General features: G+C 38.8%; 1 protein-coding gene across 1 annotated transcript in view; it reads left to right on the top strand.

The window, feature by feature from the left end:
• Positions 1-13,946, top strand: part of LOC124153326 (DNA-directed RNA polymerase III subunit RPC1) — a 164,684-nt gene that overhangs the window by 118,238 nt on the left and 32,500 nt on the right. Inside the window, exons 18-19 of the mRNA XM_046526426.1 lie at positions 4,257-4,425; positions 11,746-11,921. Coding sequence (XP_046382382.1) covers positions 4,257-4,425; positions 11,746-11,921 — 345 coding nt within the window. The remainder of the gene's footprint in view (positions 1-4,256; positions 4,426-11,745; positions 11,922-13,946) is intronic.

The following is a 13,946-nucleotide window of genomic DNA, read 5'->3' as shown; positions in this document are numbered from 1 at the left end:
GACTTGACTGCATAGTTTCTTCTTCCATGAATATTTCTACCCACTGTTGGAGCCCTGGAAGCCCTGCTCATTTCCTTCATTCCTTTATAATTCACATACACAAATGTGTCACATGTTTATAATACTTTTTATATAAAAAGCACTTTGAAACTAAGCATGCTGGAACGGTGCGCGACTGTATGGTGGCAACAAATTATGGTTTAAGGGACCCAGTACATGGGACAGCGTTGAAAGGTTAAAATTGACACTGTAGGCTTTAATCATGGCACATGAGGAACAACCTGTACAATTCTGTGCCACGAGCATGTAAATCTTGCCAGCAGGAGCAAAGTCTTTGTCGAGAGAGGGGGTGGAGAGGAAGTCTCTAGTAAGTGGTACCTCAGCGGCTAGGGTGTCCCCAAAAAAACCGAAGTTTGAAAGTTGAGGGGGCATTTCCATTTTCCTATGCAAATGCATGAAAAAACATCCCATAAAAATTTTCAGCTCAATCGGACAATATTTGACCCTGCCGAAACGCATTCAAAGTTTGAATTTTTGAGTTTTCCAAATTTCATGCAATGTTGCCTAGCTCTAAGGGTCTTGGGGGATTTAAAATTAGAAACCTCTGAAAGAAAACGCTCTCTTATTATTATACTGCCACAATGTGGATACAAATGCGCTGTGAATAACAAGCAATATGAAAAACTAGAGTTTTTTGCCACTTTTTTCATACATTTTCCTATGCCGCTTAACTAGTAACAGATGTTGCCTCTGAGCCTCATCATTTGTCAATTTTTTCTTGAATAGAAAATATTTTATTAATTGAATCTCTCTGCAGTATCATTAACAACCTTAAGGTGTTGAACTATAGATAGGCCCTTCTGATAGTCTACGTCACTTTTCCATGTGCACGGATCTCGCAAAAAAAAAAATGTCGGTGAAATACCAATAATTTTGAAAAACTTCACAGAATTTTTCGAAGCGAAGTCACCGAGAGTCAGCTCACTAATAGGTCGATTAGGCGGAAGAGTAGCCCGAGGTGCGTCATCATCAGACCCCTCATTGTCTCTGATTGCTTCCGCAATGTCTCTTTTCTCGTCGTCAGAAACCATTATTGAAGAGGGCCATACAATTCAAGTTTTCAAAAGTTTTAACCATAGATGGTTACAAAACTTGGCCAAAGCTGCTGCGTAGTGAGGGTCTTTCTTCCGACCAAGGACTTTAAGTAGCTCAAGATCCATTCTCGGAGCGCTCACTGCCACAGGACAGGTGTACCAATGTTTCATAAATGCAATTGCAATGAAGCAACACAATTTGAATAAATTGTCACTGTCATGTGTCGACAAACGCAATTGCTTGCCAAAAATCCACGTTTTAAAAGCGTAGAGCTCCTTATTCATCCACCGTGATTTGTCAGTTGGGCCTGGGGGGGCGAACCACATACTTCTCTTTCTTGGGAACCACACCACCAAACCACACTATACACAACTCCAAAAGTTCTTTGTAGTCGTCTCGAGGATGGTGGTTCTAAAATAATATGGGGCATAATTTTAAATACTAATCCTGAGGATGGAGTTTAAATCACCCTGAACATCCTGACATTTACCATTTACGAACCTGCAGCTGAAGAATACAAAATTTGATAACGTCATCTACATTTGAAATATCCTTCAAACAGCCTCTTGTCGTCTTCATTGCTCGGAAGTAATTTCCCATCCCAGTGCACTGCTAAAGGAACTTGAGGGTGAAAGTCTTGCTTGATAAGCCTTAGTGTCTCGGACCTTTTATTCACTCTCATTCTATGTAGATGAGATTTGGAAGATACTAAATGGATTTCATCCCCTTTAAAACCCAATGCAGATGCTGTCGCATTGGCGACAGCCTGGACTATCATAGACCCAGCGGCAGAGGACGTCTTGAGTCCGATCTAGGGAAGCAGTCACAAGGATGTCGGACATTATACTTACTCTACGGTGCTTTCCGGACCTTGTCCGCATTTCAAATTCTGTAAAAGTAACAAAATGTTATTTCTCCCTTTCTTCCGCCATATTGGTCACCCTTCCCGCACCCGAAAAAAATTACTTTCTTCCGAATCCGACGAGCTTGTCGTACTCTCCGCAGACATCTGTCGAACGAGGTCCACTTTCTCATACAATATTTCTTTTTTTTTCTCATGCCGTTTTTTCCTTAAAAAATCCTCTTCTTGAAGTCTCTTACGGTTTTCTAAACGCTTACACCACTTTATATCAATACCCACCATATATCCTTTTCAATCAGTTTTCATAGATATGTAAAACAACTTGTCCTCCTCCACAGTAATGTTTGAAAGGGCGTCTTTGCAGCCGATGTCAACCACAGACGGTTGAGCACTTAGCTGAATTCCTCTCTTGCGGACACTGACTTCTCACTAGTTTTATTTTTATCTTTCCCAAGGGCACGGTAGTTCTCGTAAGCTGTCAGGAGCTTCTTAATGGCTGCTCGAACCTCCTGCATAGGAATATTAGACTTTCCCCACACAATAAGTAACTCTTTGATTGCAATCCTTGCTGCATCTGCTGCTGACAACGATCCTGGAGAACAGTGCAGGTTGTAAAAGAAAACTTTGAGAACTTCACGCAGCGTTGGGAGTTTACCATTGCCAGGAAAATGTTTGGACTCATTACCCACCAACCAAACACTTGCCGCACTTCGCATAACAGGCGTACCCTTCGACTTCACGCTCATTCTGGCCACCGCCGAAACAGCCTCGACCTTGAAACACACAACAATACCTCACGTTATCAGTTAGTGCACAACAATAAACTCCACGAGTATCTGATAGACTAAGCCAGGATACATTTAACATAAACAGAGCGATGTTCCGAAAGCGCATAACTCGAATCTCAATGCGACACGGCGGGGCAATATGCCCTCATGACTGGTGCCTGGCGGCCGCAACGGCAAGCGGGACTTGTAAACACACCGAGTTGTGGCTATGAAGCTCATTTTGACTCAAGTGTTGCTGTCAACGACTATAGAGCTAGAGGAGATGGTTTGAACTTAAAATTGGTTGTTTTTTTAACACTCGAAACTCCTGCAGGGTAGGCCCAGGGTAGGTAAGACCCTTAGAGCTAGGCAACATTGCATGAAATTTGGAAAACAAAAATTCAAACTTTGAATGCGTTTCGGCAGGGTGAAATATTGTCCGATTGAGCTGAAAATTTTTATGGGATGTTTTTTTCATGCATTCGCATAGGAAAATGGAAATGCCCCCTCAACTTTCAAACTTTCGGTTTTTTTGGGACACCCTACTCAGCGGCGCTGCGGTGCGGGGTAGCGCCCTGGTGAGTGGATTGCATTATGACGGACGATATCTCGTAAACGCTTAGAGATAGGTCAAAACAAACAGAAATTCGGCCGTTAAGAGCTTTTCTTTCACGTTTTACATAAAGAAAGTACTTTTTCTGCCCCAAGAAACTCAATTGAGGGTCCTCAGTACTTAGGGCCCTAGGAGCACGGGTTGCCGTTATTTTAAAGTAACCAAATTTTAACACCTGACTATAAAGCTCATTTGGATCATTTTAATTGAGACTAGGAAAACATAACTTTTCTCAATTCTAAAAAATAAGGGCCGGCCTAATGCTCATCTTATTAATAGGTCCATACTTTTCATAAAAATGATACATTAGCCAACCTGTGTATGTTAAGGATTTACTTATGAATCAATTCATTTTACTTGTGGGAATAGAATTTTTTTGCTTCCATTTCTTTGCTTTTAATTTGCATTCACTGCAGAAATAGTTAAGATGAACTGGATAACAAATATTCCGATTCAATAAGAGTATGGTGAATGTAAGTTTCAGCAGAGTTGAATTTCTAATTGCTTTTATTTCTCTCATCTTGAGTTTTCTTGCTTATGCTGATGTCTACGTACATTGTGAGTTTCATTTTCCAATTTTGGTTTCGTTGACCGATTTTGCAAAGAGAAGGGCATATCATCAAGAGGTGATTGTTACTTAAATTCAATAAGGGAGCAAGATTTAATCACTCCCCTATCAGCCTTCCCAGAAGTAATACTGATAAACCAAGAATTCCCCTTGCTCAGCATTCCCTCATTTTCAACGGAAGAATCCCAGAGCAAGTATTCATTCCCCTCTTTGTGTAGTTGGTTGAGTCAGCTGTGTACGTGCAAACATTCTATGCTTTTGTCAGCTAATAATTGTGTTGGTGTAAGGTTGGGAAATCTTCTGATTCCGTTCTTGGTTGTTTATTTTAACGTAATTGAATTTTATTTGCAGGCAAAGATAAGCCAGTGGATTTTGTTCGAGTTTTGGAGCATGTGAAGGCAAAATCCCCTTTCCTGGATGAGGACCCCTTGGACGGGGCCAGTATTCTTCATTTGGCTGAGCAAATCGTGAAATCCGAGCAATACAACACTTGCAGCAAAGAATTTAAGGATGAACTCATGTGAGCCTCTGTTCTTATATAGTGGCTGTGAAGTCTGAGTAACAGGCAGTGGTGTAGATTTTACCCTCAATCCATGTGTGTTCCTTGGGTTGAATATTACCTATATTTGGCATTTGTGTGGCACTTGATTGGTTGCTGATCAGAGGGTCCTAGCTATAAATCTGGGTGATGCCTCTAACTAAATCAATTTTTTCCTGGAAATACGTGGTCAGTTCCACAAGTAACTGACTTTCCTTCATTTCTCTGAATTATGTATTCTATTCTTCGTTTTGGTAGATGTGGCTCAGTTCAAAGTAATCACCATGTGAACTATAAGTTTGTTCTTATAGAAGTTTCCCCTTTTCAAAACAGCACTGGAACTTTGTATTTGCAATGGCCTTTGGTGCATTTGTTCTTGCTGGCTCATTATCATCAAACCAGTCCCCTTTGAGCGGTATTTTCAATGTTAGAGACAGAAAAAAATATTCATGATTCATGGGATTCTGCGAAGACTGGCGTAATGATAAGCCTAAATATCTTTGCTCAAGTATTTTCTGCTAAATATTGTTGCTCGAGTTTTGATGAATGAGTTGGTACGTGATCATAGCGAAGAAGCCAAGTACCACCTGACAAAAAGTATGGATAGTCTCTTCCAAGTGCATCATGAAAACTTTTCAGAACTGTAATGTAATAGTATTTATTGGTTGTGTGGCCTCTGGGAGTTAATTCGTATACATAGATACCTCTTAGCGTTATAGATACCTCTTTTTTTGCATTGAAGTAATCACCAATGTGAAGTGAAGTGGTGTATATTAGTTTATTTTGTATTTTGTTATAATAATTGAATTATAGGTTCTCAGGGCCTGAATGAAGATAAAATTAAATTTGATTCTATGTTTTCAGAAGAAAATGCAAGGTGTTTTTAAAAAAACATTAAATATTGAAAATATCAAAATCTAATGATCTTCAACTGTTGAAAACAATTTAAACTTTCAAAAATGCATGGTGATGTTTACAAAATATCAGTATTTGTTAAGAAATTAATTAAATAAATAAAAAACTGTGCCAGTACATAGTTAAGGGTTAAAGATAGTAGGTACGTATTCAAAGACTTTTATTCACGTTAAAAAAAATTCGTACGCGCTTATGAAATTCCCTCCTGTCGTGTGGCTGGGCTAATGTCTGCTTTCTCAGGGGTTCTTAATGCATTGCCGGCAGTTGATGATTTTTTAAACCAGTCTAAAAACAATTATTGTGTGACCCAGGCCCTTTTGTCTCTTGTCGAAATGGAAGGCAAATGCTACTTGAATGATAAATCATTTTTATTTGAAGTCCTCCGAGGCATTAGCAGCTATGTGAAACAGTCTTTAAATGTCTTTACACCTGACACAGTTTTTCCTTCCCTGAAAATGAATGAACGAGATTGCATTCTTTTCCAAAACAATATTGTCTCGTCGACACTAAAAACTAGTTCAGGGGGAAAGGAGCCACTTTCAATCACAGCTTGGAGTTCATCAAAAAATGTTGCGGTGACTGCGCTATCAACACTTGCACATCCACCAGACATTGCCGCACTGAAATTAACTGCTTACCGTTTAAAATTCTGGAACCAATCGCAGCTTTCATTAATTATCTTGGAGCGGTTACCACATCTTTGTACAGATTCACAATGAACTTTCCATATGTGTTGACCGCTTTGTTGAAGTTGGTGCAGCTGAGGTCACTGATATTTTAACTTCGTCTTTATTCAAAATAAGACTTAGTGAATTTAAACTTATGAACTCGCAATATCGATTTGACGGTCTCCATTTTCAAAGCAATTGATCACTTTCAATTTCTCTTCGGGGTTTATGGTTATTCTTGATAACTTCTTGATTTTTATATTTTTTGCCATTGTTCTCTTGGTTTGCACTCCATATGGCTCTTTCGAAATCACCCTCTACTGCTGAGCAACTGCTGAACTGTATCCCTAAGATGCAAAAGGCCTACGATAGCTGGGAGGGAATGAAGCCATTGTGTTTGAGACTCTCTGGCAGACCCTTTTACGAGTTGATGCTGTTCATACATAACTCGGCCACCACTCCATTTCTCCCCTGTGAATGCTGATGACCTTGAAGGCTTCAGCGTAGACGGTTTAGACCCTCTACATGGAAGTCAATTCGCCCAATAATCTATGACTGCATAAATTATGTCTTAAACTGTATTGATTAAAAAGAAACTCATTTCCACTAGCTCCACGCTTACTTATTCATCTATATTAAATAATGTCATTCTGTTAAGGAGACGAGATAAATTACTTCGGTAGGCCGGCTATCTGGACAGCAATGGATTTCGATTAATATATAAACAAAGAAGAAAGCTCAGAAATGGATTTCGATTAACATATAAACAAAGAAGAAGATTTGAGGCAAGCGATACTATTAATACTACCGTGGAGACGTATGGCAGGATGGCTATGGCAGGAAAGATCTCCGAAGAGGATAATTTACAAGGAGAATTGAAACATCTGAAGAAGACCATCATAGACAACAGATACAGCCTTTTCCAAGTCCATAGGGCCCTTAAAATGGCCTTCAGACAAGACAAAGGAGACAAACCAGATGAAGAACGGCCTCCAGCATCAAAAGCCATCCTGCCATACGTCTCCACCGTCTCGGGAAAGATAGCAAGGATTCTTTCTAAACACCATATTCGTAGCATTCACCTTCCTCCTGGCAAACTCCGGGATCAGTTTGTCCGAGCCAAGGACCCTATTGGTCTCAAAACAGCCGGCATTTACCGCATTCCATGCGAATATGGTAAAGTGTATATTGGAGAGACGGAGAGGACCATTGAGACGAGGGTGAAGGAGCATCGACGCCACCTCCAACTCAGACAATTTGAAAAATCGGTCATTGCTGAACACTGTGTCCAGGGAAATCACAACATCCACTGGGAAGAAACTACCCAACTCGGAAGAACAAGAGGCTATTGGGACCTTATAACTAAAGAAGCCGTAGAGATCCGTCTTCACCCAAACAACATCAATAGAGATCGAGGACTGCAGCTAAGTAGCGCTTGGAACCTGTCAATAAATAGGACGAGAAAGGAGGAAAAATCAGGGACCAATCAGAGACCACCTAGGTGAAGGAGGAGGGTATATATATCAAAACACAACGACATCGGCATCATCAGCCCTGAGGATGTTGGGAAAGTCTCCCAATGAAACGTCGGCCTACACAATGCAGACCCTTATCCGGTTGGAAACCCGAGAAGCTTTCATCCATTTCTCTTAGTAGATTTTAATATTATTGGAAAAAATCTGAAATATATAATCTCCCTATTTTTTTCAAATACATGTCTCGAGATAGCTTTTGCAAATATTGCGCGCTATGCACTTAGGTAGAAATGTGGTTGAAGGCGAACACATACCCAGTGATCCATTTTACAAAATATGTCCCTTCCATGATACATTCCATGCAAGTATGAGTGAAGTGTACTACGCGGAAAGGGCTGTGAGTCTAGACGAATCCATGGTTCTATGGAGTTGACGTTATCCACGGTTACTCTTAAAACAATTCATTCCTAACAAACATCACAAATATGAAATAAAATTGTACATGATCACTGAACCATGCGGTTTGGTTTTGGATTGCTTGATATATTGTGGCACCGAGGGTAAAGAAGTGGGGGATGCAGAGAATGCAGAAAAAGTGACTCATAAATTGTTGGAAAATTTTAAAAATAAGGGGCACACTGTGTACATGGATAACTTTTACGACAGCGTGAATCTTTTCCATCGTCTGCTTAAAGAGAAAACATACTGTACAGTCATTTTTCAAATGAAGAGGAAAAATAACCTGGATATATTTTTTTTTTTTAATTAGAGAAGGATGAATGTGTGACTCGCTACAGTATAAGGGAGGGGTGCGTTTTGAAAAGGGGGGATAAAAGAGATGTGAAGATTATTTCGTCCGAATATGAACACGATTTTGTGGGCAGGCGGGGAAGGGTTTCAACTAAGCCCAGTATGGTGGATGCTTACAATAAACATGTTGGAGGCAAAGACAAGACTGATCAATTGTTGTCTTATTGTCTTTGTGAAACCAAAACTTTCAGTTGGTACCTAAAGTTGAGGATATACTCTATTCAGATAATAATGATTCATTCTATACCAAAGATTTAGTGGGAAACGTGTAAATTTGTTAGAATACTGTGGTGAACTAATAAAATCATTGCTAAATGTCCAACCTGAGGCAATGCCTTCAATGAGTTGCCCTAAACATATGCACCAACCACACACTTAAGAAAAGGAAGAAATAAGTGCTAAATATGTGCCAAAAATAGAGTGAGGAAATATATTAGCACTTACGATCCAGATTGCCCGTAAAAAAAACGGTTTTATACTTGCACCCATGCCTTAGGATATTTTCTTAAGTCTTAAATTTATCACTGACTTAAATAGCACCCTTCATTCTAGTGTTTTTCAGTATGATTCTTGAAATTTATCCCAAAGCCAAGAGCAAATTATGAGTTTGTAATTATTTTACGACAAAAATATTATTTCATTAAAAATAAATAAAATTTTGTCATTTTCTAATGCTCCAAATTTTTAAATATATCTATCTATTTGCGAAATAAGTGGAAATGTAAGTACGTTAGATGCGAATTAAGGGTGATAAAAATTTTTGTATAGCGGGTTGCATACACATGTGGCACAGGTTGCATGAACAAAATTCACCTCTTGGTTTACTTTGTGGTATTCCATTTTAAGTTTTTCCTGGATATACACACAATTACTTATACCACTTTTTTATCAGAGCGCGACCCGGGTTTTAATGAATTATCATCATCTTCATATAATTAGCACCTGAAGATCATGATAATTCATTAAAACCAGGGTTGCGCTCTGTTAAAAAAAAGGTACAGTCGGATCCGGATTTAACGTCTTCGCATTTAACGTTTTTCCGCATTTAGCGTTTATTTTTTTGGGTCCTGATTCATTCCCTATTAGGACAATGTAAAAATTATCCGTATTTAGTGTTTCCGCATTTATGGTCGTAAAAATTTGTCCCGCTCAAGATTTTTTTGGCCGATTTAACGTTTTTTTATGACGGTTCATCCAAATCTTCGAATTTATGCTCATCAACAAGAACAGTCTCATGAAATTTTACCAAGAGTCGATAGAATCTACTGGGGAACGCTTCTTCAACTGCTTTCTTCCGCGAGCGCAGCGCTGCGACCTTCAACTCGCAAGCTGGGTGATTTGTCTTCTCGTAATGTTTCGCTCCCATTCTGATCCAAACACCAGGCACTATTTGTAACAGATCCGATCTAATGGAGCAAAGTCATCCCTTAATAACCTCGAACTACCTTATCCTTCACTTCTTGAACTTGACTTCGATGATACGTGACGACTGATGACACGAGTTATCCTCCGAGGGCCGCTACAATAATGGTTTTCTCGTTATGTTTTCAATTGATGGCTTATGCCCCTTTCAACTCTACCACCTACGGGCAGTCGATTATTAGCCCAATATTTTTTCAGTCGGCTACTTTCTCTTTTCAAAAGAGGAGGCCCAATATCAATTGCGCAGTTCACTAGAAGATTCTTTCTATAATCCATTCCAAGGTCACTTTCCACGGAGGAACAGCGAAATAACAGAGGAAGTGTTTCCCCTGTCATGACCGTGAGTGAGAGCATTCTTTCCCAACGGAACAACATTATTTTACATCGTAATTTAGATATCCCGGAGCCAATTTATCGACATGCGCCTGGTTGATATCGATGTCGATTCAAAAATATCTATCTTGTGCTAATTAATGTCAAAAGATAATGACAATCGGAGTTTTGACGAACTATCACGGTTCATGACTCTAAATAAATCGCTCATGCTGGAAAAAAATCACCGCATACTCACGGTAGAATAGATGAGCGCGGAAAAATACGAAAATCCGGCAGGTATCCCTTGGTGGTTGACTTCGACATCATAACCCTGACGAAATTGCCAAACTCCAGAGGCACTGACAATTTTTCGGATGAAATCCAGTTCTGTTGAAGATCAAACCTTTTCACTTAACAGAGTTTAGCTAATCGTCATTCAAGGTCCAACCAAATTTTATTAAAACTTGCCGAGAAACAAGGCGAGTCGGAGTCAAGGTGATCAGCGCGCCGCGTAAGCAACTTCTCCCGGCTCCATTGGACCTGCATAAGGCCGCGGATATATGACAATGAATCTGGTGTTACTATCGATTTGAATCACCATCGACTTGACGCATAATTAAATAAGATTCTACTTTTTTGAATGACCTTGAAATCCAAAATGTGCGCATAGGAGGCTTTTTAAAGGCTCATAAATCCCTTGTTTCGCCGAGGCAACAGAAAACGTTAAGTTGGCAAAATTCCAGAAAACCTCCGTTTTACTAGATATTCGGTAGTTGAGAATTCGGGATTAGCGATCCTCTGCTGTCCCTTTATTTCACTCATTCCTCATGATTTTTCAAGTACCTACTTACACCTTTTCTTATTATATTAGAAATGCTATAGTCACCTACAGGTCACTTTTACAGAAAAAATTCTAAATTTCATCGACATCACTGAAATATGCATAAAAATGGAATCACTAATATCCACATAATAATCCGTGTGGGAATGCTTTTGAGTTGATGTTTATTAGAATTTTCTTAAAATATTTCATTAAAACAATTGTCATCCTCTCATTACTTATTTTTACTACCCATTTTTTTAGCCGAATTCCGAATTTTTTGCTGCATTCAGCACCTTTTAGTTACTTAAAATAATATTTTTTATTCATAAAAAGCCATTCCAATCATTACAGACCCTAAAATCTGAAAAAAATGGCAGGTCCTCATTTAGTGTTTGTCCGCATTTAGTGTTTTAAATTTTGTCCCCCCTGAAAAACCTTAAATCAGGATTCTACTGTATATCCAGGAAAAACTTATGGGTTTTATAGCTTTGCAGATGCTGTGTGCGGCAGACGCACCGGTGTGTCCTTTGTTTTCTTGTTTAAAACAATCTTAGGATTTGTATTATTATTTTTTACGGTATCCATAGTGACATATCTACTTGGTTATGCAGAAAAACTACCGCCGCTCATGGCGACATTTTTCATCAAAATGGCCAGCTGTGAAAGTGTTAAAATATTATCTACAAATTGCTCATTATATTTAACTTTACTTCCCATTTTTAGCTCTCTCCTGAAAAATATCTTCCAATCTTCTATGGGAAAACCACATTTAATTGATGATAATTTGTGTAATTACCTCACTGCTTTGCTTTGTCAACAGTGCATGACCATAAGAGCCATGGACCCTTACTGATTACTGCACATTTTATTACAGTTCTTTTGTCAAATCGTATGCTCGACGTGTGGTGGTTACTCATCAACAATTTGGTCTTGATAACAAGAAGAATCCAACAAAAGTGGAGAAGCAATTGGAACGACTAACATTCAGTCAAATGCTTGAGTTCTTTGATGTTTGTCGTGAGAAATTCATGCGCTCTAAAATTGAACCTGGTACGTTTTTGTAACTTTTGGGTGTACAATTATGCATATGTTTGTTACAGATTTTTAAATTATTACCCAGTGGTTCTGTGTTTAAATTTATTAAAATTTAGTTGATTTAATAAATTACAGTGGCAACCATTTAAAGTCAAGGTGGCATCTCATATTGCCAACCTGGAGAGCCAGAGATTGTGATTGTGAGAAAAGTCATGGAAGTCTAGACATATTAATCAAAAGCTGGTGTCCCACGGTCAAATTTGTATCAAAACATGCGGACCAAAAGTATTTGGTCCAAAAGTACAACGGGGCACTGGCACTGCCACGTCTTGTCTCTCCCAGGCTGAATCATCTCATTTGAATCAAAAGATGGAAAACAAATGAGAGAGGATATTAATGTTAACAAATGTGGAAGCTTCTAATGTGGGGGATTATGTCTTTTTTATCAGTCAGAATTGTCTGCATAGGTGTCTTGAACATTAAAGAGGAGAAAAAAAGAAATGAGAGGGGCAATGGTGGACTCTTGCCTACGGATTGCCTCTTGGCTAGGATAAAGAGGTGGAAGGCATCGGAAGAGGCGTGCTATCAGTGTTGGCAGACGAGTTGGTTGCCAATGTCACGTTTTTTTCCCTCCGAATCGAGCAGTTGCTTAAAGGTCCTTAGCCTAAAATTATAGTGATCGAAACGGGCAGCTCTACTGTTTCACTGGTACCTAGTAATTTCTCCTGCTGCTCTACGGAATCATATACCCCCTACAAAGCTTACCTTTAGATTTTGGCCTCGATGCCTTAAGTAAATCTTTTATTCTTACCAAAACACCTCATGTAGTATTGTGATTCTAATACATCCCTTCCTTCCTACTGAACATGAACTCATTACGAATTATGGATTTCCTCAAGTTTGCATTGCCTCTCGAGTCAATTTCTGCTCATTTTTTTTTTAGTTTTAGGTCCAAACCAGGCGATGAAATAGATGAGATTATATATATCTGAAATCAATGTGTTGCGAGTTTACTTCGTGGTATGGTGGCATTATAGATTTAAAAATAAACCTTGTTGTATTCCACACAGTATTTATGAAAAAACTCAACCAGTTTTGACCTTTTCAGGTCATTATCATTATTGTTCACCTCTTCAAACCGGTTGAGTTTTTAATGCATACTGTGGAATACAACAAAGTTTACTTATGTATCTATAATATAGTATACATTTATTAATTACAATGCTCATGCTGACGATAAATAAATTTTTTGACTGTGTCTCAGCACTTGGTGATGCTTTTTTGTCAAAGGCGCTGTGATTGGTTGGCTTCATCCAATTGGATGGAAATTTAGAACCTGTCTTATCCATTGTGACCAAACTGAGTTTGATGCAAACGATTGGAGCAAAAGCTAGTTGGATGAAAATTTGACCATGGGAAACGGTACCCGTCATTGGTATCAAAATTGGATGCAAAAATTTGTATACAAATTTGATCGTTGGACACTGGCTTAAAAAAATCATCAAGAAAGTCAAATGTTGACTTTTACTCACCCTTTAATTAATTTTTGTATTTTTGAAATTTTTGCATGCTATTTGCTATATATTATTCTGATGATAAACAGTGGAACCCTCGTATAACAACCCACTTAATTTGCTTTTAATGAAGTGAAAGCCGTTTTCCATAAAAATGGTCTTTTCGCTATGTAAAAAATTGCAAAATTTTTTATCAATGCAGGCTTGCCGAAAAGAGTTCTGACTGAAAGGAATGAAGTTGGTCTCGTGACAAGATACATTTTATATTTGTAACTTTTTCAAAGCAATTGTATAAAATTATGGCAATGTCATTTTTGTTTTAAGATGCTTAGAGGTGTAATGATATCTGAAAATTTTTGTCTATGAATGGTGGAGGGGAAGTGTACCATTTGCCCTGGAACTCAACAACTCAGACGGGAAGAATGTGCAAACTCCCGAGTGGGGCTGGGCAAACCCTTCTCGCGAGCCACCTCCTCCTCCTTCCCGCGTTTCTCTCTCTTTCTCTGGTGGTCTTCATCTCGTTTCT

The sequence above is a fragment of the Ischnura elegans genome, chromosome 2, assembly GCF_921293095.1.
Source record: "Ischnura elegans chromosome 2, ioIscEleg1.1, whole genome shotgun sequence".
NCBI lineage: Eukaryota > Metazoa > Arthropoda > Insecta > Odonata > Coenagrionidae > Ischnura > Ischnura elegans.
The sequence above is the reverse complement of the archived record's forward strand: the minus strand, read 5'-3'. Positions and strand labels throughout refer to the sequence as shown.